Source organism: Octopus sinensis, linkage group LG1, assembly GCF_006345805.1.
Source record: "Octopus sinensis linkage group LG1, ASM634580v1, whole genome shotgun sequence".
Classification (NCBI taxonomy): Eukaryota; Metazoa; Mollusca; class Cephalopoda; order Octopoda; family Octopodidae; genus Octopus; species Octopus sinensis.
In genome coordinates, this window is record NC_042997.1 from 139,697,523 (window position 1) to 139,723,539 (window position 26,017).

At 36.0% G+C, this 26,017-nt stretch overlaps 1 protein-coding gene across 1 annotated transcript in view; it reads left to right on the forward strand.

Moving 5' to 3' along the window:
* The window catches only part of LOC115211698 (DNA repair protein RAD50-like), a 41,248-nt gene extending 15,462 nt beyond the window's left edge, over positions 1–25,786 (forward strand). Inside the window, exons 8-15 of the mRNA XM_036505227.1 lie at positions 2,385–2,492; positions 6,252–8,609; positions 8,954–10,066; positions 11,275–11,303; positions 14,172–14,206; positions 17,753–17,866; positions 20,603–20,707; positions 24,251–25,786. Coding sequence (XP_036361120.1) covers positions 2,385–2,492; positions 6,252–8,609; positions 8,954–10,066; positions 11,275–11,303; positions 14,172–14,206; positions 17,753–17,866; positions 20,603–20,707; positions 24,251–24,431 — 4,043 coding nt within the window. The 3' untranslated portion in view covers positions 24,432–25,786. The remainder of the gene's footprint in view (positions 1–2,384; positions 2,493–6,251; positions 8,610–8,953; positions 10,067–11,274; positions 11,304–14,171; positions 14,207–17,752; positions 17,867–20,602; positions 20,708–24,250) is intronic.
* Positions 25,787–26,017: the final 231 nt, after the last annotated feature.

Genomic DNA, 26,017 nt, shown 5'->3' on the forward strand with positions numbered 1-26,017 from the left:
CGTACCCATATTAATGCAGTTTTCTGTCTTTTACACTGCACCTAATTATTCTTATACCCAGTTTGTCTCTCATTTCATATATGCTTTGTCATTTGTGCACACTAGTATGTTACATCCAACAAAGTTACTTACCTCATTTCTTTCCAGCATTCCACACCCAAAGCCCACATCTCACAGCACACTTCACACATAAGCATCATACAGTCTGCCCTTGGCCTTGAGGAATAAACCCTAGCAGAAGAAATATCTTCCTGAACTTTTTTCCAGCCCATTCTTATTCTAGCTATCACCCTTTCAGAACAACTTCCCTGACAGCTAATTTGATCACCTAGGTAATGAAAGCTGTTGACACCTTTTAGGGAATTGTTTGGATATTTGAGTGAAACTGTGTATTAAGTGCTCTTAGTACTTACTGCCCCTGCTGCATATGAAACTTACCTTCTTTGTTAACCTCTATATGTGTGTGCATGCATGCAGGTGTACTGTGTGGTAAGAAGTTTACTTCTCAACCACATGGTTTTGAATACAGTCCCAATATGTGGTACCTTGGGCAAGTGTCTTCTACTATAGCCCCAGACTAATCAAAGCCTTGTGAGTGGATTTGGTGCAAGAGGTGTCCTTCAATTCTATTTTTCAAAACATGTCTGGTCATGGAGCAATATTACCTTCCTTGGAAACAGGTGAAGGTTGGCAACAGGAAGGGCATCCGACTGTAGAAAATCTGTCTCAATAAATTCTATCCAACCCATGTGAGCATGGAAAAGTGGTTATTAAATGATGATGATAATATATCTATCTATCTGTAAGCATGACCTTCAAACATTGGGCCTCACCGAGGCAATGACTAGTGACCGGGACCTCTGGAAATACGCTGTGCTTGAGAAGACTCGGCAAGCGCAAGTGAGACCATAACCTTGTGGCCTATGCCAGCGGTGTAACCAGTCCACTTATGCATGCCTTTCCTTCATTGGACACTAAACTCTGCTTGCAAAGACCTGTTGAGGCAAGTGAAATCGAAATTAAATTCGATGACTGGCATCTATGCTAGTGGAGCGCTAAGAGTACCATACGAGTGAGATCGTTGCCAGAGCAACAAGGTGGCCTCTGTGCCGATGGCACGTTAAAAACACCATTCGAGCGTCATCGTTACCTGCGTAACCTTATTAGCACTTGTACTGGTGGCACATGTAAAAACATTCGAGTGAGGTCGTTGCCAGTGCTGCTGGACTGGCTCCTGTGCAGGTGGCACATAAAAAGCACCATTTGAGCGTGGTCGTTGCCAGTACCACTTAACTGGCACATAAAAGCACCCACTACACTCTCGGAGTGGTTGGCGTTAGGAAGGGCATCCAGCTGTAGAAACTGCCAGATCAGATTGGAGTCTGGTACAGCCATCTGGTTTGCGAAACATCAATCAAATCGTCCACCCCATGCTAGCATGGAAAGTGGACGTTAAACGATGATGATGATATATATATATATATTGACAGGACACAGATAGTGTCTATAGCCAGCTGGAGGAGATATCTTCCTGGGGCTACAAACTACAGTAGCATCCACCCTTACGGGTTAGCCATATTCAAATGGCAAATATGCAACACGATGTGTTACCACTACTGTTTATAACTCGCTCTGAGATTTATCATTGTTTGATTTCACTTTTTCAATATCAGTGTCAAATCGACACTGGAAAAAGTATATGTATTTGTGAAGGGATCTGACTTCTCATCGACAACCATGATTGTCACACGCTGATGAAAGGTAAACACCTTGAAACTCGGGTACGTGTGTATCGTGTTGAAGACGGGGAGGATGACTCCCCTTCACAAATACTGACAGGACACAGATAGTATGTCTATAGCCAGCTGGAGGAGATATCTTCCTGGGGCTACAAACTACAGTAGCATCCACCCTTATGGGTTAGCCATATTCAAATGGCAAATATGCAACACGAGATATATATATATATATATATATGATTACACACGCACACACTTTGGGTTGCCACACTGTTTCTCTCTAACAAATTTTACTTAGATTGGCCATCTCAAAGCTGTGGTAGAAGATACTTGCCCAAGGTGTCAAACCAGGATCCATATGGTTGCAAAGCAAACTTCTTAACTACACTGCCATACAGCTAAAACTATGTTATACCATAACCTTTCAACATTTCAAACTAGACATTAATCACTTCACCTGTTTATTACTATTCTCTAGAATAAAAAGCTCTTAAAAAAGAAGGTATAGCTACACTTCACATCTGAGATGCTTGAGTTTCAACTATGTCGGCATTGTAAAATAGACATGATAATACTGTAATTGATTTGATGTTTAAAATATTTTGTATTCAATCTCATTGTCAAAGGAATATTTGTTTTTACTAGATGCTGAAGAAGATGATGAAATTTCTCTTCATAAACCAAAAATAGTTATAAAAATTAGAAAGAAAATTACTGCAGAAGATCTTGCAATGGGTATCAAACAATCACAAGGTAATTATTGACAGAAATCTTCATTGTATTGTAGTGAGTTTTATAAGATGTATGTATTAATGGTGGAGGCTGGTGGCTTAGTGTATGGGATTCATGATTGTAAGATTGTGGTTTCGATTCTTGGACTGGGTGATGTGTTGTGTTATTAAGCAAAATGCTACATTTCATGTTTCTTCAGTTTGCTCGGCTGGTGAAAATGAGTAATCCTGTAACGGATCGGTATCTCGTTCGGGTGGAGAATATATATGCCATGGAGACTACCTTATGTGTCTACATGACTCTTTTTATGTATTAATGAATTGTTTGGCCATTCTTAACCAGCTGGTCCCTGTTATTCAGCATAGTAGTTATTTAACCTTTAGCAAACTTCATTTTCTCTAGAATTGTTTCCCCTGCCACTGCCCTGTTACTACAGGGGAGAAAACTCATATAGTGACATGATGCTCCTACACTGTGCTAAAGGTTAAGATCTTGAAAAATAAGCAGTTTTAAAATTATTATTATTATCTAATTAATTTTATTTTATTCTTTTACTTGTTTCAGCTAGTGGACTGCAGTCATGTTAGGTTACTACTTTGAAAGGTTTTAATTGATCAAATCATCCCTAGTATTCTATCAGTCTCTTTTTGCTGGACTGCTAATACACGGAATAAATAAACCAATAACAGTAGTTAAATGGTGAGATACACACACAAATGTTAAAGACAGGCTTCTATACAGTTTCCATCTATCAAATTCAATTGCCAGGCACTGGGCAACTCATGACTATAGTACAAGACACTTGCTCAACATGCCACATAATGGAATTGAACCTAAAACCCATGTGGTTGCAAAGTGAACTTCTTAACTGCATGGTCATGTGTGCATCTGTATTTATATTGATCTATAGCACAGAAGTTTTATAGATTGTACTGCAAATTTAAATGATTTTGTATAATTGTTGCTAATTGTTTTTAAAATTTCAAATGCATAATCAATACAAGTAGCTTTCAAACCCTCTCAGTTCTATGTTATAATTGTTTCAAAGTTGACTCTTCATTTCCTCCCTTGCTTCCATTCCTGTAGAATCAATAAAATATTTACCAGTGATACACTGAGGGAATCAACACCCTATGTAATCTAATCTTCACTTTAGGAAATTATTTATCTCCACTTATTTGATCATATTGATGATAGTAAAATACAATACATCTAATGCTGTGTTAGTTTTCACCATAATAATTATATCTGTCTAAATCATTTCGATGACTAGCGTCCGTGCTAGCGGGGTGCAAAGATCACCATACGAGTGTGATCATTGACAGAGCGGCTATTTGAGTATGATCGTTACCAGCGTCGCCTTACTGGCACTTATGCCTGTGCTAATAGGGTGCCAAGAACACCATCCAAGCGTGATTGTTGCCAGAGCAGCCAACTGGCTTCTGTACCCGTGGCACGTAAAAGGGCACCATTTGAGCATGATCGTTACCAACGTTGCTTCACTGGCATCTGTGCCAGTGGCACATGTAAAAAGATTCGAGCGAGGTCATTGCCAGTACCGCCTGACTGGCCCCCGTGCAGGTGGCACGTATAAAGCACCCACTACACTCTCGGAGTGGTTGGCGTTAGGAAGGGCATCCAGCTGTAGCAACTCTGCCAGATCAAGACTGGAGATCAGAATACAGGACATTTTGTGACCAAAATAGATTTACTAACCTAGTCTTCCAAGATCTCAACTCTTCTTTTAGAGGTGGAACCTTAAGAAACAATTTTGTCAAAAATAAGTATTCAGGCCATAATATGATAAAAGATGTTAGAAAGCTTTAGTATGTATTATGACAAATAATGACTCATTTTATTGTTAGCTCTTATTTAATCCTGATCATGTGTGGTCAGTACCAGTGACACGTGAGAGGCACTTGTGCTGGTGATACATGAGAAGTACCCATGCTGGTGACACATGAGAGACACCTGTGCCGGTGACACGTGAGAGGCACCCGTGCCGGTGACACATGAGAGGCACCTATGTTGGTGACACATAAAAGTCACCCACTACACTCTATGGAGTGGTTGATGTTAGGAAGGGCATCCAGCCATAGAGACCAAGCCAAAACAGACTGGAGCCTGGTGCAGCTCTCCAGCTTACCAGTCAAACCATTTTATCCATGCCTACATGGAAAACAGGAAAACAGATACTAAACAATGATGATGACGATGATAGTCCTTCACTTTAGGAAAGAGAATTTTCTCTTTATAAAAATTGTAGATTATTTGAAGATCAAGTTAATTAGAAAAGAAAGAGTTTAGTACAGGTGTATAACATGGCCATTAGGAGCAAGTCCAGTGCAGTGAAGTTTAGAAAACATCAAAATATCAGATTTATGGAAAAGTGGTAATTGTGCTGCAAGTGAATGGGTGCTGACTAATAACATTGTTAGAGGGTTGTTCTTATTTATATCTGGCCAGCTCTGATTTTTTTCTATCTATCTTTTAATCTGGATGAAAGTCAGTGTCATGATCTCCCATAGGGTTTCCAAGACAGGTGAGAGAGAGAAAGGTATTCTCAAACTGGAAACCTGATCCAAGAGCTGACAGCAAAGTAGATTCTGCTAAAGGCAGCAAAGGTACCTGGAGGTAACGTTAAACCAAGGGATGAATTAAATCTGTTTCCTAAAAGGCATTTCAACTTTGACTATCCTTATGGTTATAGTAGGTACTTGAGCTAGTGATAGGCCAAAGAAGACTTTGTATAACAGACAAATCCAGTTCTTAAGAGCATCAGTAGGACTGGTTTGAAATGTCTTTAATATCATTTACTTTTAGTTAGCACCCTTCAAATTCCCATCTTCATTAAAACTACATGACACTGAGGAATTCTAAGTGTTCTCTTGTTCTGTGCAGAAAATGAGGAAGGATTTTCTATTGATTTATATCCCTACAAGTTTGGTAGATAAAACCTATGTTTGTATGACACATTTCTTTTAAACAACAAAATTGCAAACGATTTTACTTCATTTCAGTTCTAAAAATTTCTAAGTATGGGAACCTTATTTTGCTTTTTACTGTTAAACTTTGGTATCGCATATTCATATTATCTAATGAAGCAAAAAATGTTACTATGCATTGTGTCTCTTCAGATTATATATGTACAGTTCTATGTTTCATTGCTGTTTTGGAATACTGCCTTCACTGAACAAAATGAACAGAGCATGTTCCAATGGATGTGTAATGTGAGCACATATGAAGGACTGATGTGCCACGAGGAAAAGTTGATACAAAAATATCAGTTATTGTGTAAGAGAGAAAATTGTGCTGGTGTAGACATGTTATTTGTATGAAGGATTGCAGTTGAGCGATGAGGTGCCAAGTGGCCCAGATGGAAGTAACCTGTGAAAGAAGTGAAAAAACTGAACCCAAGATGCTTAACCTCACAAAGGAGGTGATGAGAAACTAATAATAAAAGGTTTGAATCTTTGCTGGAGAAGGCATGTCCAAGACTTGGAAACATGGAAAAACTGGCTTATACTGATGATGCTTCTCATAAAGTATTTAACAACTCATACTTGAGTCATAAGTAGTTTTAGAAAGAAATATCTACATAGAAAAAGAAATAAGCCAGCTGTATGCATGGAACCAAATTTGAAAACACACCCTACCCTTTCTAGTATGGAAAATAACCGTAAAAATATTTTATAGTGTCTTTGCTATTCTTTTATATGTAAGGTATCTATTATTCATATATATTCTAATTTCTTTTTTCTATTTTGGTTCTAACTTTAGAAGCTGCAGCAGCTGCTGGGGCAAAACCTACTGATATAACAGAAATGTCAACAAGTGACTCATCACTTGGATTTTTGACAGTGAATTCTGAAAATTTTCTGGATACCACAAATGTAGCAGATGAATCAGATTTGTCTGAGGATTCTTCCAACCATGGAAACAAGCAATCAAAATCAGATGCAGTACAATCAGAGAAAAACCCTCCGAATTCAAGTGAGAGAGAACAAACACAGAAAATTGATGATGTTAATCGACTGTATTTAGAAGAAAGTTTGAAAATATTGCAGAATGCAAGCGGTAAACATACATCAACAGAAAATTTACAAGATAAACCTGAGAAACCTAATAATTCTGTGATTTCTCAACCAAGAAAAAGTACCAGTATGACTGAGACAATACCAAGCTTCGAGCTAAGCCAACACACGAAAGATTTAACAAACCTTTCAGACTCAGAAAACACAGTTAAACATACTCCTCATGTCAATGTGGCTAACTCTTCTTCTTCTTCACTCAGCTTTCTTAAGAAACTTACTGTGAGCCTTACTGATACCAACTGTAGTGGAGACCGGCAATCTATGACCGCATCAACTAAAGACTTCTTAAATTCTACTAAAAATATTAAAAGTAGAGATGATGCAGTATCAAGTGAAAATAAAGGGAATGAAAAGGACCGGTTCATCATCAGAGAAAATAAGGAGATTTCAGATTCACCATCTTCCTCTGATTCTGAATTTAAGACCTCTAGAAAAATTAGTTGCGCAAAAGACATTAAATCTAAGCAGGATGATGCTGTTATCTCTAGCAATAGGAATTCTGACAGGGAGGATATTACTGAAGAAAGACCATCTGAGTTAAAAGAGGTAACTGCTGATATAGGATCTTTGAAATTAAAAGAGAAATCTACAATTTGTGAAGAAACCAAAACCGGACAAAGTGATGTGGCAACTGATAAAGACACTTTCATTGAAGATCTTGCAGAAGTACCATTGGAAACTAAAGATGTAGAATATACAAGTGAATTCATCCAAACATTTTCCTTGGAAGAGACTGTTTCTTCAAATGTGAGTCAGAATAAAACTGATGAAAAAATTGAAGTGACTAACAAAAACGAAATGGTAGCTTGTACACAGGAAAAGCAAAATATAGCAGACCAGCATGAGAGCAAGAACAATTATGGTAGAATGTTAGAGGGACAGATGGAACTGAATGAAGAACCTGTCAAAGATTTTGTTCCTGTAGACAACAATGTTGTTTTAGAGCTACAGGAAGAGATGGTTGTAATTGAGGATGAAAATGAAGTGATTGAAGTACAAGATGAACCAATTGTTGAAGTACTTGATGAAGAATATATAAGATTACATAACGAAGATCTCATAGGTATCAATCGAGAAGCAGCATGTGTTTATCAAACAGAAACTAAAGATACCAAAGACCTACAAAAGGAAATGACACTAAATGAAGACATTGAAAAGAAGCCCGATCATCATGCAGAAAAAATTACAGTAGATGTGCAAGATGACAAAATGAAACCTGAGAGAGAAACTAGAAAAGAAAAAGAACTAAGTAGTAATGTGGAAGAAATAGTAGTGTGTATAGATGAAGCAAGAAGGGAATCAAGGGTGGGTAAGAATTATGAAAATGTATTACAAGATAAAGTTGATGTGACTACAGATGAAAAGGAAATCAGTGTAACAAAGAGCAAAGTAGAGGTTAGTACAGCACAAGATGAAGAGGACATTCCACTGTTTGAAGTTGAAAGCTTGTCAGAAGATGAAACCAGTGAAATTCCAGGTGAAGTTGACAAGAGCACGAAAGGGGAAAACAGGAGTATCAGTCAGAGTGAAGGTGATGCTAGCATGGTCCCTGATGAAGAAGAAGAAGAAGAAGAAGAAGAAGACATTCCATTGTTTGAAGTTGAAAGCTTGTCAGAAGTTGAAATCAGTAAAGTTTCAGGTGATGTTGACAGGAGTGCTAAAGGGGAAAACGCAAGTGACCACCAGTGTGAAGGTGACGCTAGCATGCCCCATGTTAAAACCAACATTGGGTTAACTCTAGATAAGAGTGAGACTAAATCATTTCAGAATAAAGATGATATTGGCAAAATACAAGACAAAAGTGAGGATAATATGGCCCCAAATAAAACTGAAATTGATATGATTCTGGTTGAAAGCAAGGCTGATGGAAAACAGAGCAACAAAACAGATGTAACTCAGGATGAAAGTGAAATCTATCTCATCCAAAATGAAAGAAAAGCAAGCATGACCCAAAATAAGAGTGAACGTGGTGTAACTCAAGATGAAAGCAAGGCTTCTGTGATTCAAGATGAAACTGAGGCTTGGGTGACCCAGGAAGAAAGCAAGGCTGATGAAACCCAAGATGAAAGTGAGGCTGATGTGGGCCAGAAAAAAGTGAGACTGGTGTGCCCCAGGATGGAAGTGAAGCTGGTGCATCCCAGGGTAAGAATGTGGATGGTGGATCCCAAATAGAAAGCGAGGATTATGTGTCAGAAATAGAAAGCAAGAACTCTGCATCCGAAGCTGAAAGTGAAGTTGCTGTAAGCCAGCACAAGCACAATCTTAGTGGAATTCAAGAAGAATTTGAGACTGGTGCAATTCAGAATGACAGCAAGATAAGCGTCACCCAAGATAGAAGCAAGTCTAGCATGATACAGCATGAAGTTGATGTGATATTAGAAGAAAGTGAAGCTGGTGAAATCCAGGAAGAAAGAGAGGTTGGTGAGACTCGGGAAGAAAGTGAGCATAGTGAATCTCAGGAAGAAAGCGAAGCTGGTAAGACCCAGGAAGAAAGCGAAGATGGTGAAACCCAGGAAGAAAGCGAAGATGGTGAAGCCCAGGAAGAAAGTGAGGCTGGTGAGATCCAGGAAGAAAGTGAGGCTGGTGAGACCCAGGAAGAAAGTGAGGCTGGTGAGACCCAGGAAGAAAGTGAGGCTGGTGAGACCCAGGAAGAAAGTGAGGCTGGTGAGACCCAAGAAGGAAGTGAAGCTGGTGAGTCTCAAGAAGAAAATGAAGCTGGTAAAACCCGGGAAGGAAACAAGACAGGCATAAAACAGGATAAGCCTGACTTCAGTGCATCTTCAGATAAAAACAAGATTATTTTGACACTTAATAAAAGTGAAACCATGGCTGACCAGGAAAAAAATTTGACTCTAAACAGAGATAGAAAGAGCACTCAGGTCCAATATCCAGCCAATGTAATGCAAGATGAAGACATGCCTGCTACAACTAATGATTTTGATTTTCGTAATGAAATCAAAAATGATGGCAGAGAAGAACAAGAATCTAATATCAAAGTAAAATCTGTAAGCAAGAATAAAAGTATTTCTAATGAAAGGGAACTGGCTGAAAATGAAATACAAGTAGATGATGAAATTATCTTTCGGCAAAACATTGAACACTCAAAGGAGGATTACTTTAGAGGTAAAGAGAGCCAAACTACTCCTTCCCGTTCTTCTTTGCGACTAAGATCTTCTGTTGCTAATTCATCAGTCTCTCCAAAGTTTTCAAAGTCTCGGGATCTTAGCTTAAAACGTAGAGGAACAAAACGAAAATCAGTTAGTGACCATACAACAGAGGCTGCACAAGTATCCACTCATTCTGTTTCAGAGAAACTAAGACGACGAAGCAGCAGAGAGACAAATTTAAGTAAAACCAGATCATATAGAATTATAGACACTTTGAGTGGAAGTGGAAACTCTATGACAATCAGTAATCAAGCTATAAGGCAATTTTCCCCGGATGTTGGGACAGTTCCAAATGAAAATCAACGTTTGCAGAAGACAGATCAACAAATATCAGGTTGGACATTTTTTTTTTTTTTTTTTTTTAACTTCCTTTATGGTTTTCATTACTGTGAATGTTTATATACTGGACCCATCTTGATTTGGTATTACTCATTCACTCTTCTGAGCTGAAAATAATAGGTGCCAATTCAGTTTCAAGAATTGCAAGTCAAAGAACTTGACTGTTAAAAGATTGGAAGTCTACTTTGACATACTCATTTCCATCAAGTCATATTAGGATGTTGAGAGGGATCTGTTGTTTCAGTTATTCATATCTTTCATGCCAGTTTCCTAAACTTACTTGCACATTGATATTAAAACACTCCTCTACCTTAAAAGACTATAGAGGAGGTTATGCTTTGGAGTTTCCTCTCCAAGGCAGAAGTTAGTATGGAGGGAAATACCATCTATATTGACATTTAGTCCCTTAAAGTTAACCTATTAGCATTCAAATTACTCTAATAAAAGGTAATGCTTATTTATTTATGAAATAATCATGCATTATCTCACAGCTTCAAGATTTCAATGATTTATTTTAGAATAACATTATAGGGTAGGTGTGAGAGGCCAGATCTGGCCAGTTTGAACATAAAACGCGTAGAATATTTGGGTCAGATATGGCTAGTTTAAATGTTAAAGGGTTAAGGCTCCTGCAATTATCCTATTCTGATGTTTTAGAAACTGCTTCTGGCTTGAAGTTGGTTGACTTGCCATCTTCCTTTGGTGATCTTTCTTATAGCACTAATAATATTAATTTTAACCATTATTTTACAGCTTTATTAACAATGAAATCTAGCTGTATCAATATTATGTTTAACACTTTTTTAACTATTGACTACATTTTTATTCAGTAATTTTTCAATATAATCAGTATTTTGGAGGGGTTTAATAAAATATCTGTAACTTTATATATTGGCATATTATACTGGTGTTGATCAGCTGAAATCTTGTAGTATCATTCATATTATAATGCGATTTTGAGCAAGATTTTAATATGAACCCATTAGTACTCATTGAATTGAGATGGTTTGATATTAAAAAATTTCATTATTTTACCAGTCTTTTACAAAATATTTTAATATTAATGAGTAAAAGCTAGAGATTTAGAGCAAAGATTTAAATATCATAAATTTCTTTTTCCCCTTCCCAAAATATAAGGATTTTAGGTTTAGTAAAATAAACCAAAATTTGTAATAAACATGTTTAATTTATTTATCTTTTCAGCTGAATCCAGCAAAATCTTGGAATCAACAGTAAGTCATTACTTTCCACATACTTTCATAAAATTAGTATCAGTTATAATCTGAGCTGTTTCAGCCAACAATGGACTTGGACCATGGCTAATTTAATTTAGTATTATTTTATAAGGTAAACTCAGGACATAGAAGAATGGAACTAACTATACTCTTTACTCTTTTACTCTTTTACTTGTTTCAGTCATTTGACTGTGGCCATGCTGGAGCACCGCCTTTGGTAAGGTATTTTATTCAATACTGAACCATTCCATTTTTATTAAAGACTGTAGCAAGTCTTGAAGTTATTTTTCAAACAAAAATATGTTAAAACAAAGAAAAAGTGACATAACACTACTTTTAATCATGTTTTGATTAGACAAATAACTTTTGAAAGGAAAGTTATAAAAATAAAATAATGTCACAAAATTAAAAATAAGCAAATAAAACTCTGTGAATTGGTGTACATGTGTGAAAGTAAGAAAATGGATATATTAAAAAAATAAATAAAAAGTTGTAATCACTGAAATAGTTTCACTTGTTCTGTTGACATTTTGTTTCAGTTAGAATGCTTTTACCTGCACATAAAAAAATTCCATTCTCCATTCTAGATCCAGCATAAGTCTCAACATCATTGTTCTTTGTTCAAATGTATTAAAGTTTTTAGAAAAATAATAGTTTCAGTATTTCTTGGCTAAGTTACTCTCAGAAACAAGCTTTTGTTTTGGATTTCATCCAGTCATCAACAAAAGCATTACCTGCAGATTCACTATTCTATTTATGAGATACATGAATGATATAGCTGTGAATCATAAGGTTTTCAAAGTGGATAAAGTGGTGAGGAATATAATATAGTTAACAAACAGGCAGGTATTCACCAAAGCTCTGTTCTTTGTTTAACCTTTTAAGCCAGCATGGTTTCAGGATGTAGAACTTTGGGAAGTTTCTTTATGCCAATAATCTTATTCTCATCTTAGAAATCAAAGAATTTTAAATTTAGGAGGCTTGATTGAGTCAGTCACTCAGTTAAGAAATTTTGAAAGGACTAATTAGGTAGAATCACAAAATCTAAGATGAAAAGACTTTGCTTAGTGTGTGGGACTGAAAGACAGAGGTACTTAATCATCAGAGCCTCAGTGGCCGCTATTCCAACCACCAGCAGTATATACAAATACCACAGCTGCTGTTTTACCGGCTGCCACATTGTACTGTTTACAAATACCCCAGCGGCTGCTATTCTGGCCGCCAGCTGCAGATACAAATACAAATTCCATCCACCAGCCACAGATGCAAATACTCCAGCAGCCGCTTTACCGGCCAGTATTTGCTGCATTGGAAAACCAGTCAGTAACTACTGGCTTGACTGGCTCCACAAGCGCCAGTAGTGGAGATTAAAAAAAAAAAAAAGTGGTAAGGATAATGTTGCCCTTTATTTGGTATTTTATTTCGATATGAGAGACAGAAAACACATTTTAGTGATACTGAAATAATATTAGGCAAGAAATCATTTTATTTGCTCTTTTACCCAGAGAACATGAGGTGAGTTGTGTCAAGGACAACGGGAATCTGGTGTTCAAAGGGTTAATATTGAGCAAGAAACAAACAGTACAAGAGGTTGATGGAAAGCTGCAAGATTATTTATACAAATGAGTGTAGTAGAGATAATTGGTTTCTTGGAGACAGCAACATTGGCATTTTGTGAATGAATTTAAACAGCACTATTGACTCATACTATAATGAGAAAGCTTATCCAGAAAATTTTAATCCAGGAAGTTACTGTTGAAGAACATTAGGTTAGTAGCTTTGCTAGACAATTTTACTTTTGCTAAACCCTTTCATTACCGTATTTATTTTGAGATGCTCTGTGTTTCTTTCTATTAAATAAATACTAAATATAACAAAGAATTTAGTAAAATAACATAGTTATCATTAAGCTGGTGTTAGGAACATAAATTATGACTAAGCTTTGGTGGAAGATTTTAATTCAAAACTTATGAAAACAAGACATTTGTACTACAGAGCCAGAGCCGGTTTCAGCTGGGTTGGTATCGGAAGGGTTAAAGGCAAGATACTAGTGAAATGTAATATAGACACCGTCAGTGAATTAATGAACATGTCACTGCAGGACGTTTATATCATCTATATATATAAAACTGTAGTTGTGTGAGTGTCTGTCCCCTTCGATTTAGATTCCTAACTACTCCCACATTTTGCGGTGCAGTTTAACCAAATTCAGGTATCTTATAGTCGTGATTCATATCGAGCCCGTCTGAGTATTAGCGCGCGTCTACGATGAGTCTACGATTTTAAAAATAATTTAACATCATTTTTTATTCAATTTTAATGCATAATTTTTCGTGAGTCGATGGCGGCGAAGTTGGCGTCCATGGTCACACCTGCACCTGTTTGCTTCTCCCCCTTCTTCCCTCCCTCGTGAAGCTGTGGGGAAGGGAGTGTAAGGAAATCAACGTCGTAAAGCGTTGTCAAGGAGACCAGCGTTCTTTTAGAACAACGACTTCATGGCTTGAAGACACCAAAACAGAAATGGCTAAGAAAGCCCGAATTGGCATCTATAAGGGAAGTAACTCTCTAAAAATGCTTATATAGTTATTTCCCTTACAAACCTGAGCAACGCCGGGCGATACTGCTAGTAATCACTAAAAAGAAAAGTGCTTCTCTGTCTATCTATAAAACTTGGGTAGTAAATAGATAGGAGCTAATTTAGTTACTTATGTCAAAAGGTTGATTTATCTAGCACACGTATGTTCTTACCATTACTGCATTAGTTATTATTTTACTATATTTATTGCTTGTTTAAATATTAGTTTTTGTTGCTGTAATTTCATTTTCAGTTCAGTTCATTGTTATTTTAATTTTTGTTTTAAATAGCGACCAAAGAAAAAATTAAAGGAAGCCAACCCAATGTAAGTTAACTATTAAGATACTATATTTCAAGTGAAGAGTTAGAAGTTTGTATCTTGTTACTGGTATCCCTGTGTCCTTAATAAGGTGCTTATCATCATCATCATCATCATTGTTTAACGTCTGCTTTCCATGCTAGTATGGGTTGGACGATTTGACTGAGGGCTGGCAAACCAGATGGCTGCACCAGGCTCCAATCTTGATCTACAGCTGGATGTCCTTCCTAATGCCAACCACTCTGAGAGTGTATTGGGTGCTTTTACGTGCCACCGGCACGGGGGCCAGTCAGGCGGTACTGGCAACGACCTCTCTCAAATGTTTTTCCACGTGCCACTGGCACAAGTGCCAGTAAGGCAACAATAATAACAATCACGCTCGAATGGTGCCTTTTACATGCCACCGGCACGGAAGCCAGTTAGCCGCTCTGGCAATGATCACACTCGGATGGTGCTCTTAGCACCCTACTAGCACGGGGCACAAGTGCCATAAAATAGAGATCAACTTGATGTGCTAATTAGATAGAATTATTGTTGTTGTTTAGCCCCCAGGTCAGACCTATGACCAAAGACATTCCTGCCATGAGAATCTCATTAATTCAGTGTTATAGGATCTTACATTCAAAGTGGGGAAATGATAATGTTAGACTGAATGCCTTTCTACATATATATTTTATACATAAAAGTATTAGGTTATGTTGGGTAAAGAGGGGTTTTGAAAACCCATCATAAGTATTCAGTTCACTTGTAATCTTTCAAGTTATAAAAATATAGTATTTAATTTTGGTTTACAAGACCAATGTTTTATTTAAACTATTGTAATATTTATGATTATAAATAATTGTTTATAGGTTAGAAGATAGAAACTGAAAGAAGCCCATCATGTTTGTGTGCGTGTTTGTGTCAGTGTTTGTCCCCCCACCAACACTTGAGAACTGGTGCTGGTGTGCTTACATCCTCATAACTTAGCAATTCAGCAATAGAGACTGATAGAAGTACCAGGCTTAAAAATAAACATATAAGTAGTGGGGTTGATCCATTCTACTAAAAATTATTCAAGGTGGTGCTCCAGCATGGCTGCAGTCTAATGACTGAAACAAATAAAATATGAGGACAGCTGTATAAAGAAGTGCCAATCTCTATCTGTGGAGGGGACCTGTGAAAGAGGTAAACCCACAAAGACATGGGACGAGGTGGTGAAGTATGAACTTTGAAATGTTGGGCCTCATGGAGGTGACAAGTTACCAGGATCATTGGCGATGTGCTTGCTTGAGAAGACGCATCAAGCTAGGTGAAATCATAGTCGTGGCTGATGCTGATGTCACACAACTGGCACCTGTGCCAATGGCACATAAAATGTACCCATTACACTCTTGGAGTGGTTGGCATTAGGAAAGGCATGAAGCTGTAGAAACCATGCCAAGTCAGACTGGAACTTGATGCAGCTCTCTGGCTTACCAATTCCAGTCAAGCTGTCTAACCCATGCCAGCATGGAAAGCATATACTAAATGATGATGATATATATAGCAAAAATAGAAGTTGAAAATGCACAGAGAATAGTTATTTTACTAAACTCTTCGTTATTTTCGAAATTAAATGAAACGAAAGTAGTGTTTTTCAACAGAAATATAGTCACAAAAGAGTTAAAGCTGCCAGCTTATTGTCAAATATGAGTATCCTCTGTCTCCAATAAGGCTACTGCCACAACAGAGTCTGTTCTTCTGAAACTACTGACTTTATGTAACATCAATCTAAGCCTACTCTATGCACCAGCTTAGCAGGGGTGGATGCTCTGAGTGTAGCTGCTGGAATAAGAATAGCCTGAGCAAAGTTCAAAGAACTCCTACCTCTGCTGGTGATAAAGAGCCTCTTGCTCAGAGTAAAATATAGACTGTATGACGCATGTGTGCAAACAGCCATGCTACATGGCAGTGAAACATGGGCTGTGGCTGCTGAGAACATGTATAAGCTTTCAAGGAATGAAGCTAGTATACTCTGCTGGATGTGTAATGTCAGTGTGCGTACACAACAGAGTGTAAGCACCCTGAGACAAAAGTTGGGCATAAGAAGCATCAGATGTGGTGTGCAAGAGAGACAACTGCGCTGGTATGATCATGTGTTGCGTTTGGATGAGGACAGCTGTGTGAAAAAGTGTCACACCCTAGCAGTAGAGGGATCCTGTAGAAGTAGACCCAGGAAGACCTGGGGTGAGGTGGTGAAGCACAACCTTTGAACGTTGGGTCTCATGGAGGTGATGATAAGTGACTGAGACCTTTGGAGATATGTTGTGCTTGAGAAGACCCAGCAAGCCAAGTGAGACCGTAACCGTGGCCTATGCCAGTGCAGCATAACTGGCCCACTTAAGAGTACCCTTCAATCATTGGGCAATAAACTGTGCTTGCGAAGACCTGTTGAGTTAAGTGAAGTCATTGTCATGGCCAGTGACAGTACTGTCTGATTGGCACCTGTGCTGGTGGACCATAAAAAGCACCATTTGAGCACAGTCGATGCCAGTGCTGCCTGACTGGTCCCATGCCAGTGGCGCGTAAAAGGTGCCATTTGAGCATGGTCGTTGCCAGTGTCCTCTGACTGGCTCACATGCAGGTGGCATGTAAAAAGCACCATTAGAGCGTGGTCGATGCCAGTGCCAGCTGACTGGTCCTGTGCCAGTGGCATGTAAAAAGCACCATTTGAGCGTGGTTGTTGCCAGTGCTGCCTGACTGGCTCCCGTGCTGGTGGCATGTAAAAAGCAACATTAAAGCGTGCTCAATGCCAGTACTGCCTGTGGCACGTAGAAGGCACCCACTACAATCTTGGAGTGGTTGACATTAGGAAGGGCATCCAGCTGTAGAAACTTTATCAGATCAGATTCGAGCCTGGTACAGCCATCTGGCTTGCCAGCCCTCAGCCAAACCGTCCAGATGGAAAGTGGACATTAAACAACGATGATGATGATTTTCAAATCCCTCACTGTATGTAGTTTTTACCCAATTTTTTGCTACTCAGATTAAATCCCTCTGGGCTTTTACATCCAACTATTAATCTTCTACAAATCGAGCAGAACTTGAATTTCATTTAATTTATCCATTTAGCCTAATAGTTTCTGTCAGTTTATAAAGAGTATGAAAAAGGGTTATGGGTACTGCTCCATCCACTTCAGACTAATAAATGAGACCCCTTTAAAGTTAAGATTATATAAAACTTTTTCCCTTTCGCTTATTTTCATTGTTTAACCCCAGGTCGACCATAATCCAGTCAATCTTATAATCAAAAGCATTCTAGCCATGAAACATGTGTTTTAAATTACATTATCTAATATATATTTGCCTTGTTCATAATAATGGGGAAGGGGGGGGTGAGATTTTAGCTGCTGTTTCTAGCAGGTCATGTGACCTTGTAAAAGCCCCATTGTACATCTGTGTTTTTACTTGTAAAAGCACTGGTGTGTTTCTCTTTCCATGAGCGTTTTTTCTAGAAATTCTTATAGAGTAGATTTATTCTATTATGGCTTTATTTATTTGTGTCTATTTTCTTTATTCAAATTATTATAGAGCAAGAAGAAAACATAAAGAGTATGTTGTATCTCCCCAAGTGACAGCTTCCTTACTCAGTCATTATTCAAAGATGCATTTTCCAACTTCCTGTAATGATGTATTAGGTTCAATGTAAGTCTACCATTGACTCATTTTAAACAATTGTTGTTTTTTTGCTACTGAAATGCTTCACCACATTTATTGCACAACTTTGAAACTTATTCTATGCTAAGGGAAAAAAAGCCAGGTGTCTTCTCTGACTCCTTCCATCTTTTTTCCTTACATCAAAATCATAGAAGGAATGTGTTTGCCTGCTTATTTCACTCACAGCACAGCTTTGCATTATTGACATATATTTCACTCCTGATTAAGGCTGTGTTAAATAAGATATATATAAATAATAAATGATATATATATATTGTTATATTTTGGAATGGTCATTTTGCCAGTTTAGCCAATAAAATTTATGCAGTTTGACCCTGCATAAATCCTAAATTTTATTTAAAAATTTATTGGAGCAAGTGTCTTTGAAGACTCTTATTGTCATTAAATGCTCGAAATGAGGAGTAGACAGTCGACAACTGAAGAGTCCTTTCTCTGTGTTAACTTCTCCTGTTTTCCACTTTTTTCCCTGTTTACGTATTTCACTCATTTTTCCATCATTTGTTTACATGTTTCATATTATTTGCACTGTTGATGACGTCCTGTACCCATATATTGCATATATATATATATATATATATATATATATATATATATATATGTATGTATGTATATATATTATTTCTTATTTAATTGATATGACGCTTCCATTTCCAAGGATATATATATATGTATATATATATAAATATATATATATTATTTATTATTTAATTGAATGCAATGCATCTATTTCTAAGTAAGTTTATCTTCACATTTTTGATGCCACTCTTTACTCTATACTGTTTTCTTCCTCCATCGTTCTCTAATTCCCTTTTTCTCCCTCTCCCTCCTTCACCATTTTCTATTTGTCTCTCTCTCTCTTGTTGCTCACACATGACCGTTATCCGTCTTTCTTTTCCTCATGTGACATTCTTTCTTTTCCTGCATAGATGTTTAAATAAGCGGACATGTTTTTGTTTCTCTCTTCTATCTTTTCTCTTTTCAAAAAAAAATGTTTCTCCCAGCATTCACTATTTTCCTCTCCTTCTGGTCTAACGACCCTCCATGTTTGTTTTCATTCAGTTTCCTTCTATGTCTCCACTCATTTTTTTTGTTCCCAACTTTGACCCTCCATAAATCCTAAATTTTATTTAAAAATTTATGGGAGCAAGTGTCTTTGAAGACTCTTATTGTCATTAAATGCTGGAAATGAGGAGTAGACAGTCGACAACTGAAGGGTCCTTTCTCTGTGTTAACTTGTCCTGTTTTCCACTTTTTCCCCTGTTTACGTATTTCACTCATTTTTCCATCATTTGTTTACATGTTTCATATTATTTGCACTGTTGATGATGTCCTGTACCCATATATTGCATATATATATATTATTTATTATTTAATTGAATATGACGCATCCATTTCCAAGTATATATATATATATAAAGACTACAACATGGGAAATACATTTTATGAACACAGATGTTGATAATAATATGAATATAATGAATTCATAATATAATAATATATATGCATTATCATTCAATTCCCAAGTGCAATTCATCTTAGTCCCAAAAATAATAATCTATTTGAGAATGAAACAATTGTAACTACAAAATTAAAAAATAGTGCCATAAATTCTAGTCTTTGCTTTAATATATCCATACTTTGCAGCTAATATACTTGACCAAGAATTTCAACTTGTTTGTATAGTTTTCTCCTTAAAAATAAAACATTTGCATGCATATAGTTTGTGTGTTTAAGTATATGCTTATATATATATGAACACACAGAAGCATGTATATGATGCAAACTGTAAAAACACAACAGATGATTGTGTCTATAATTTGAAGTCCAGCCTTGTCACATAGTATCACTGATTCCAGCTGACAATTACATTTAGATTAAACATATCTGGAATACTCAGCCACTTACATACTATTTCAACAAACACCATTCAGTTGATTGAACAACTGAATACTCTTCATGGAGAAAACTAACAGATATACATGTTTAATAGATCTCCATCAGTTTCAATGTCCACCGCACTACAAAATTTGAATTTTATCAGTGATCTTGTAAATTTGACAAATGCAGTTTGAAATTGGTCATTCTTAGTTATTTCCTCATAGAAATATAACATTTGTGGTACCAAAACTGCATTTTATTTTAGTTAACCTTATGTAGTACATACTTTACTTAAGACTAACAGTGTAAGATCTCTTTAGTTTTCCTTATCAAGTATATCTCGTTTAGCTTTACAATAACAATACTTGCTTTGTTTGATTGAGTAATTGGCACATGACCATTTTGTTTTATTGGTCATAAGCTTTTAAAGGTTTGAGGAATCTGCAGTTTTCTCTGCCTTTAGCTAAACCTCTATAGTTGGCTTGTGTTGATTTCTCTGCCTTTAGCTAAACCTCTATAGTTGGCTTGTGTTGATTCCATTTGATATAGCAAATACTACTTATTAACATTCATACTCCTCTTGCATATGACACTGAAGTGACATTATCTTACTTCTTCCACTGCCATTGGGAGCAAATGTAACATCATCATTACAGACATACATCTTCCAACATAAAAGCATTGTACAGTTTGTATTTTTGTATGTATGTCTACACTCACATATATACATAAAAATATTGTTTCTGTTCTTTTATAAACCATTATAATTCTCACACTTGCTTTTATTATCAATTAATTTTTTCACTTTTTCTATTTTTTCTTCAGATCCAATGATTATTTTGATAACTTATTTGCTACCCTGTCTTCATATTCTCGGAAACAAAGAAGATTAACGATCTGTCAGTCAGATGTAGAGCTCTATTTTCAAAAGTAACTCATTTTCCTTTCTCTTTTTACTTTTTGTTTTACATTCATTTCTTCATTAAGCAGAGGGATGTTTTTTAAACAGTATTTTTGGTATTTGCAGTACTTAACATCAAATAGAACAGGCATTTTAATAACAAGCTAACATGGTTATTGTGTTTGATTTTAAGTATTGCACACAGCATTCTTGTGTGTGCAGTACTTAACTAGAGACTTTTGCAGGGTAGACTTCAGGGTCCAACATTCACAACTATATAACAAAACAGATTCTACTGTTGCTAAGCTTGATATGTTAAGGAAAGTCGAAGGTTTCATACATTGACCATGCCATACAAAGCCTTCCATGCAGTTGCCTTCTTCACTTTGAGTTTTTGTTTTGACATGTTGACTCATGACCCAAGTATTTGAAATCTTTGAATTTTGTCAGAGCAGTGCCTCCTGTGGTTATTAGAAGTGAATGGTCCAGGAGGATATTGTAGCAATGACGTTCATTTTCATGACATTTAACCAAAGGCCAGCTTGAAAGCTCCTGTACCTGCTCTATGCAGTTAAACAGCAGGCTGACATCTATGTAATCCATGTCTGTTTGGACTAGAGAAGGGAGTCATCTAGACCTGTTAGGTATGATTGTGAAGCTAAGCTTCTGCTGCCATCCATTGATGGCCTATCTAAGTGTGTAGACTAGAAAATAATGAAGATGATGATGGAGGAAAATGGCCTTTATTGTATTTAGGATCACTATATAAATGACAGTAGTTAGGTTTATTTGCCTGACTATGCAGTACTGTAACACTATCTATAATATATCAGCTGTGGTGCTTTTATTTTGCTTCACCTTTAAAATAAATACATGAAGTTATTTTTTTCATCTCAGGTCAGTTCCTATGAAGCAGGTCTTTATTCCAAAACATTCCAACCATTGCCAATCCATTTTTAATTCAAACACATATCTAGGACTACATCATCTAATACTTAATTTTCTAGGATGTTTAATTTATAGAGATTTACATGGTATTTCTAGTTGATCAGAATCTGTATAGAAGCTCCCTCATTAGTTCAAAATATACAAGATACATTAAAAAAATATCCGACTTTAGTTTTCCTACCAAAACTAATGCCACATGGACAAAATACTTCGGGTGGAAGATGAACACCCTTCCTACACATGCATGAAAATTTTTGCACCAGTAAGCTGTGTAAGCTCCCGGATGTTACACATGAAGTGTAGATGTGTAGTGCATGCTATTCAGATTTTCATTTACCTGCAAGATAACTGGATGCATCAAACAGAAGTATTGCATAAAATTTTGCCAAAAGCTTGGTGAGACTCAAGCTCAAACCATCCAGAAGAACATTATATTTCCGTTTCCTAATGACATTAACTTTCCTTTACATATTTTCATTCATACTGATGCAAACCACTACTATCATTATAAAATTCTTTTGATTATTCTCATTAATTCATTCTTTAGCAAGATACTGTTGGTACACGTAACTAAAAGTGATGCTAGTGTGTTTGCAGCATCATTATTCTGATTTAGAATCTTTAATAATTGGGTTCAGGCCTGTGAAATTATATTCATTACTCTGGACTCTACTACAAATTTGTTGGTGTTACTAAGTTGTCTCAGTCACCTCTGCGTTAGAAAATTAGTATTATAGAGGTAGCTAATCAAGTATTTGAATACAACTAATAAATCTTGCACCTTAGACTTACATGCTTCAATCTGAGGAATAGCCTCTTTCAGACTAGCTAGTTTTACAGGTTGTTATTTATAGAGAAAACAAAGGTAAGAAGTTCAATTTCTCAGTGCTTTTTTTTTTCTCCTAAGAAAGAAAGGCTGGATAAAAGGTTTAGTATTGGGTTTCAATAATTAGAAACAATAGATCTGATAAGAGGTGGCTATATCATATAGGTTTGGCTATGTGATTCACCATTGTATAGTGATTGACTATATGAGGCAGCCAAGGCAAATTGCATCTGTTTTGTATCTTACAACAAAGATGAGATGAACTCAGCTTGGTTTTCAATTGACCAATGAAATTCAGCTCAGTAACCATTATATTGTAACCTTGGGTGAAATACTTAACTCTATTTGTCTCGTCATACACTTTTTGTTTCTTTGAAATATCAGGAAGATACTGGGTTGATTCAGTTGGCTGAATCTCCTCCCTACAAAAATGGCCTTGTATTTTGGTAGCACAGATTGTTTCACCCTTTAGCATCCAGATTACTATATCAAATATTCTGCTTATTTATTTACATTGTCTCAAATTAATCATGCATTATCCTGTAGCTTTGAGATTTTGATGTAGTAGTTACTGCTAGAATGATATATTAGTGTAGGTTTAAGGGTCCAGATCTGGTTGGACCGAGCATAAAACAGGTAGAGTATTTGGCATCGACACAGCTGGTTTAAATGCTAAAGGGTTAATAACAATAATGTTGTGGGAATGATGATAATCTATGGTATCTAATGTGCCTCAATAAAATTGTTACTTATCATAAACTGATTTAATTCAAGCACCTATATTCTCTCCTTTTCCTTTTTCTCCTGTATTTTCTCCAACATTGATTTTGTGTCAAGCTTAAGGAAATTGTTATTATTTATTCATTAAAATAGATATGATTACTTGGCAAATGAAACTATTCTGTCTGATTCCCTCACAAGTGACAATGTCTCGTGTCAGTTAACTTTCTTCTTCCATGACTTCCAATTCCAAGAAATCAAACTTTATGATGCCTTTATAAAAATTTATATAATGCTGCAGCCTTGTTTCATTATTTCTTCCATTGAGTTATAAACAATTATGTATAGGGATAAGTTTGCAGTGAGCTATGTTCAAAACTAGAAAAGGCATTTAATTTTCTGTTCCTTATAATTTCAAATTCTCATGTTATGCTGATTATGAATAGTCAAGCCGTATAAACAGATATATGATGTGTAACCCTTTGCCTGTCTTGTGTGTCATATGTGATACACAGGACATATTTCCCAAGCACCCATGCATCATATGTGATGCACATTCTTACACTCCTCACTGTATTAAAAATTATTTATGATGTGCTCTGTGGATCACATATGATACACATGTTTTCATTCCATCATCACATCTTACCCACAAACTAAACCAAATTAACCTTCAATAACTAAATGTCTGAAAACAAGCATGGATGTTCAAGACTAACTTATGAAAATGCTTTGAACAGGCAAAGGATTAATATTCCATCTGTATGAAAAAAAAAATTATATTTCTTTCCATTACTTCCTTATGTATGTTTTACTGTAATTTTTTTACTCACTCTTGTCTTATAATAATAATAAAATTATTGTGTCTAGTGCTCAGGTGCACTACAATTCATCAAAGGTGCATGCACAGTACATAGAATTATGTACAAAGTACATCACAATCTGTACAGACATAAGCATTGAAATAGCTTAGAGTTTTTAATTAGTGTTTCATTACCTTGACATACATTTGCACATATGTACACATAAATATATACGATTCAGCTCTTTTTAACATTTCATTTAATTATTATTTCAGTGTTGGATTCACCAATGAACACACATCACTCAACTCCTTAATTCGAGAACACTTGTCACTGGTGGATCAACAAAAGCTAATACCTGTTGCTCGAGCTGCCATCACCTTCGATAGTAGAAACAAGAACTCTAAACGCAAAAGTAAAACAAGAGATTCAAGCAACATTTTTACTTCTAAATGAAAATCCTGGAACAAGTTACTAATGCATATTTCAAGTAAAAGTTTTTACCAAGCCATCAGTTTCTAGTGATAATGTATAAAACCTGCATCATTTAGTACACTCAGTTAGAAATCACTAATTGTGGTTTTTACTCATTTCACCTTCTCCATTCATTTCCTTGGAAATATTGGGATTAAAAATATTCAGCTTTAGATACAAATATCAGAAAAGTATGCTATCACTACCAGTAATGTATGATATCACTATTAGTAATCAGATTTGTTTTACAATCTTTTTATATCCAAATGGCTGTATCAAGTTATTTTTTATGCAAAATTCATCTGATGAAGGAATTGTCTGGTAAAAAATGGCATAATTTTTCATAAAGCAAATTTGTTGGCAAAGATATTTTTAAAAACTTCATGAAGGTTATTTCTGGAAAGTGAAATCCTGTTCAGAAAATGTTTGCTGTTTAGTAATACAGAATATTTTTTTGTGAAAAAATGCAATCATCTCTTCTAAGTGTTGTTTCTATCTTTCTAGGGAAAAGATACCAGGCTTCATTCAATTCATTGCAAAGTTAAACTTAACCAATGCCACTGTTTTCATCATATAACACTGTTGTTAGCAAACTGCAGCTGTTTTTATATGAAGTTTGTTTGTCCTTTATAAAATAATGATAAAGACAATACACTTTCTTTGGAAGTGTGTGTAAATAAATGTTATAAGAGAGCAATGCAACTGGGAGGAGATGGTGATGTGAAAAGTGGGTGCAGTAGGAATGAATACCATAAAGTTAAAAGTAATTTTGTGGGGAAAATTTTCAATAAATAATGCACTACTTGGTTTGCCTATGTAATATATGAAATGTGTATAATAGTGTGTATAGATATGGGAATGTAAATGTTTCGCTTTGCTTGTATAATAAACAGGGCTCTGTCTCCTCGGGCGTCTTCTAGTAAGTGACAATATGACCAAGTCCTCATTAACCATAGTTATCTGAAACACAGTAGGAGTCAAATGATACAGTATCAGCTCTCCAGATAAAGAGTTATTTTTATATCTCATGATGTGCATTGGGCAAGACGATGCACTTCTGTTCTGTTTACTTTGTGACAGCAAAACAAATAACAAAGCAAGTAATTAGGAAATGGAGAACAGCAGAAGTAAATGTTAACTCGTTAACATAGGCCAAATGATTGAATGATCTTTGAGGAACTATTGTAAATGTAAACAAAATTCATTATTCTCCCTTGTAATGAACTTTATATATGAAAAATTACCATTGTTATATCTTATTTTCTTATGTTTCTATGATGTATTTAATATGCCTTCTTTCTAGCAAAATATAAAATAAAATTATTATAGCACATGCACTATTTTTTATTAAAAACAGCTACTTTTTTGTAATATATTGGTGTACTTTTTTTTATTTGCTTCATTATTTCGCATCTCTTCTTTATGTCCAAAGATGCTTGCTTGTCTCAGATCAGATAGATGGAATCAGTGAGTAAAACTGCTACTGTTAATAGAGATAATGAAATGGAAATTACTTCCTTTTAGATGCACATTGTGAAGTTCCATGTGGTGGTGGTACTCAGATTGAA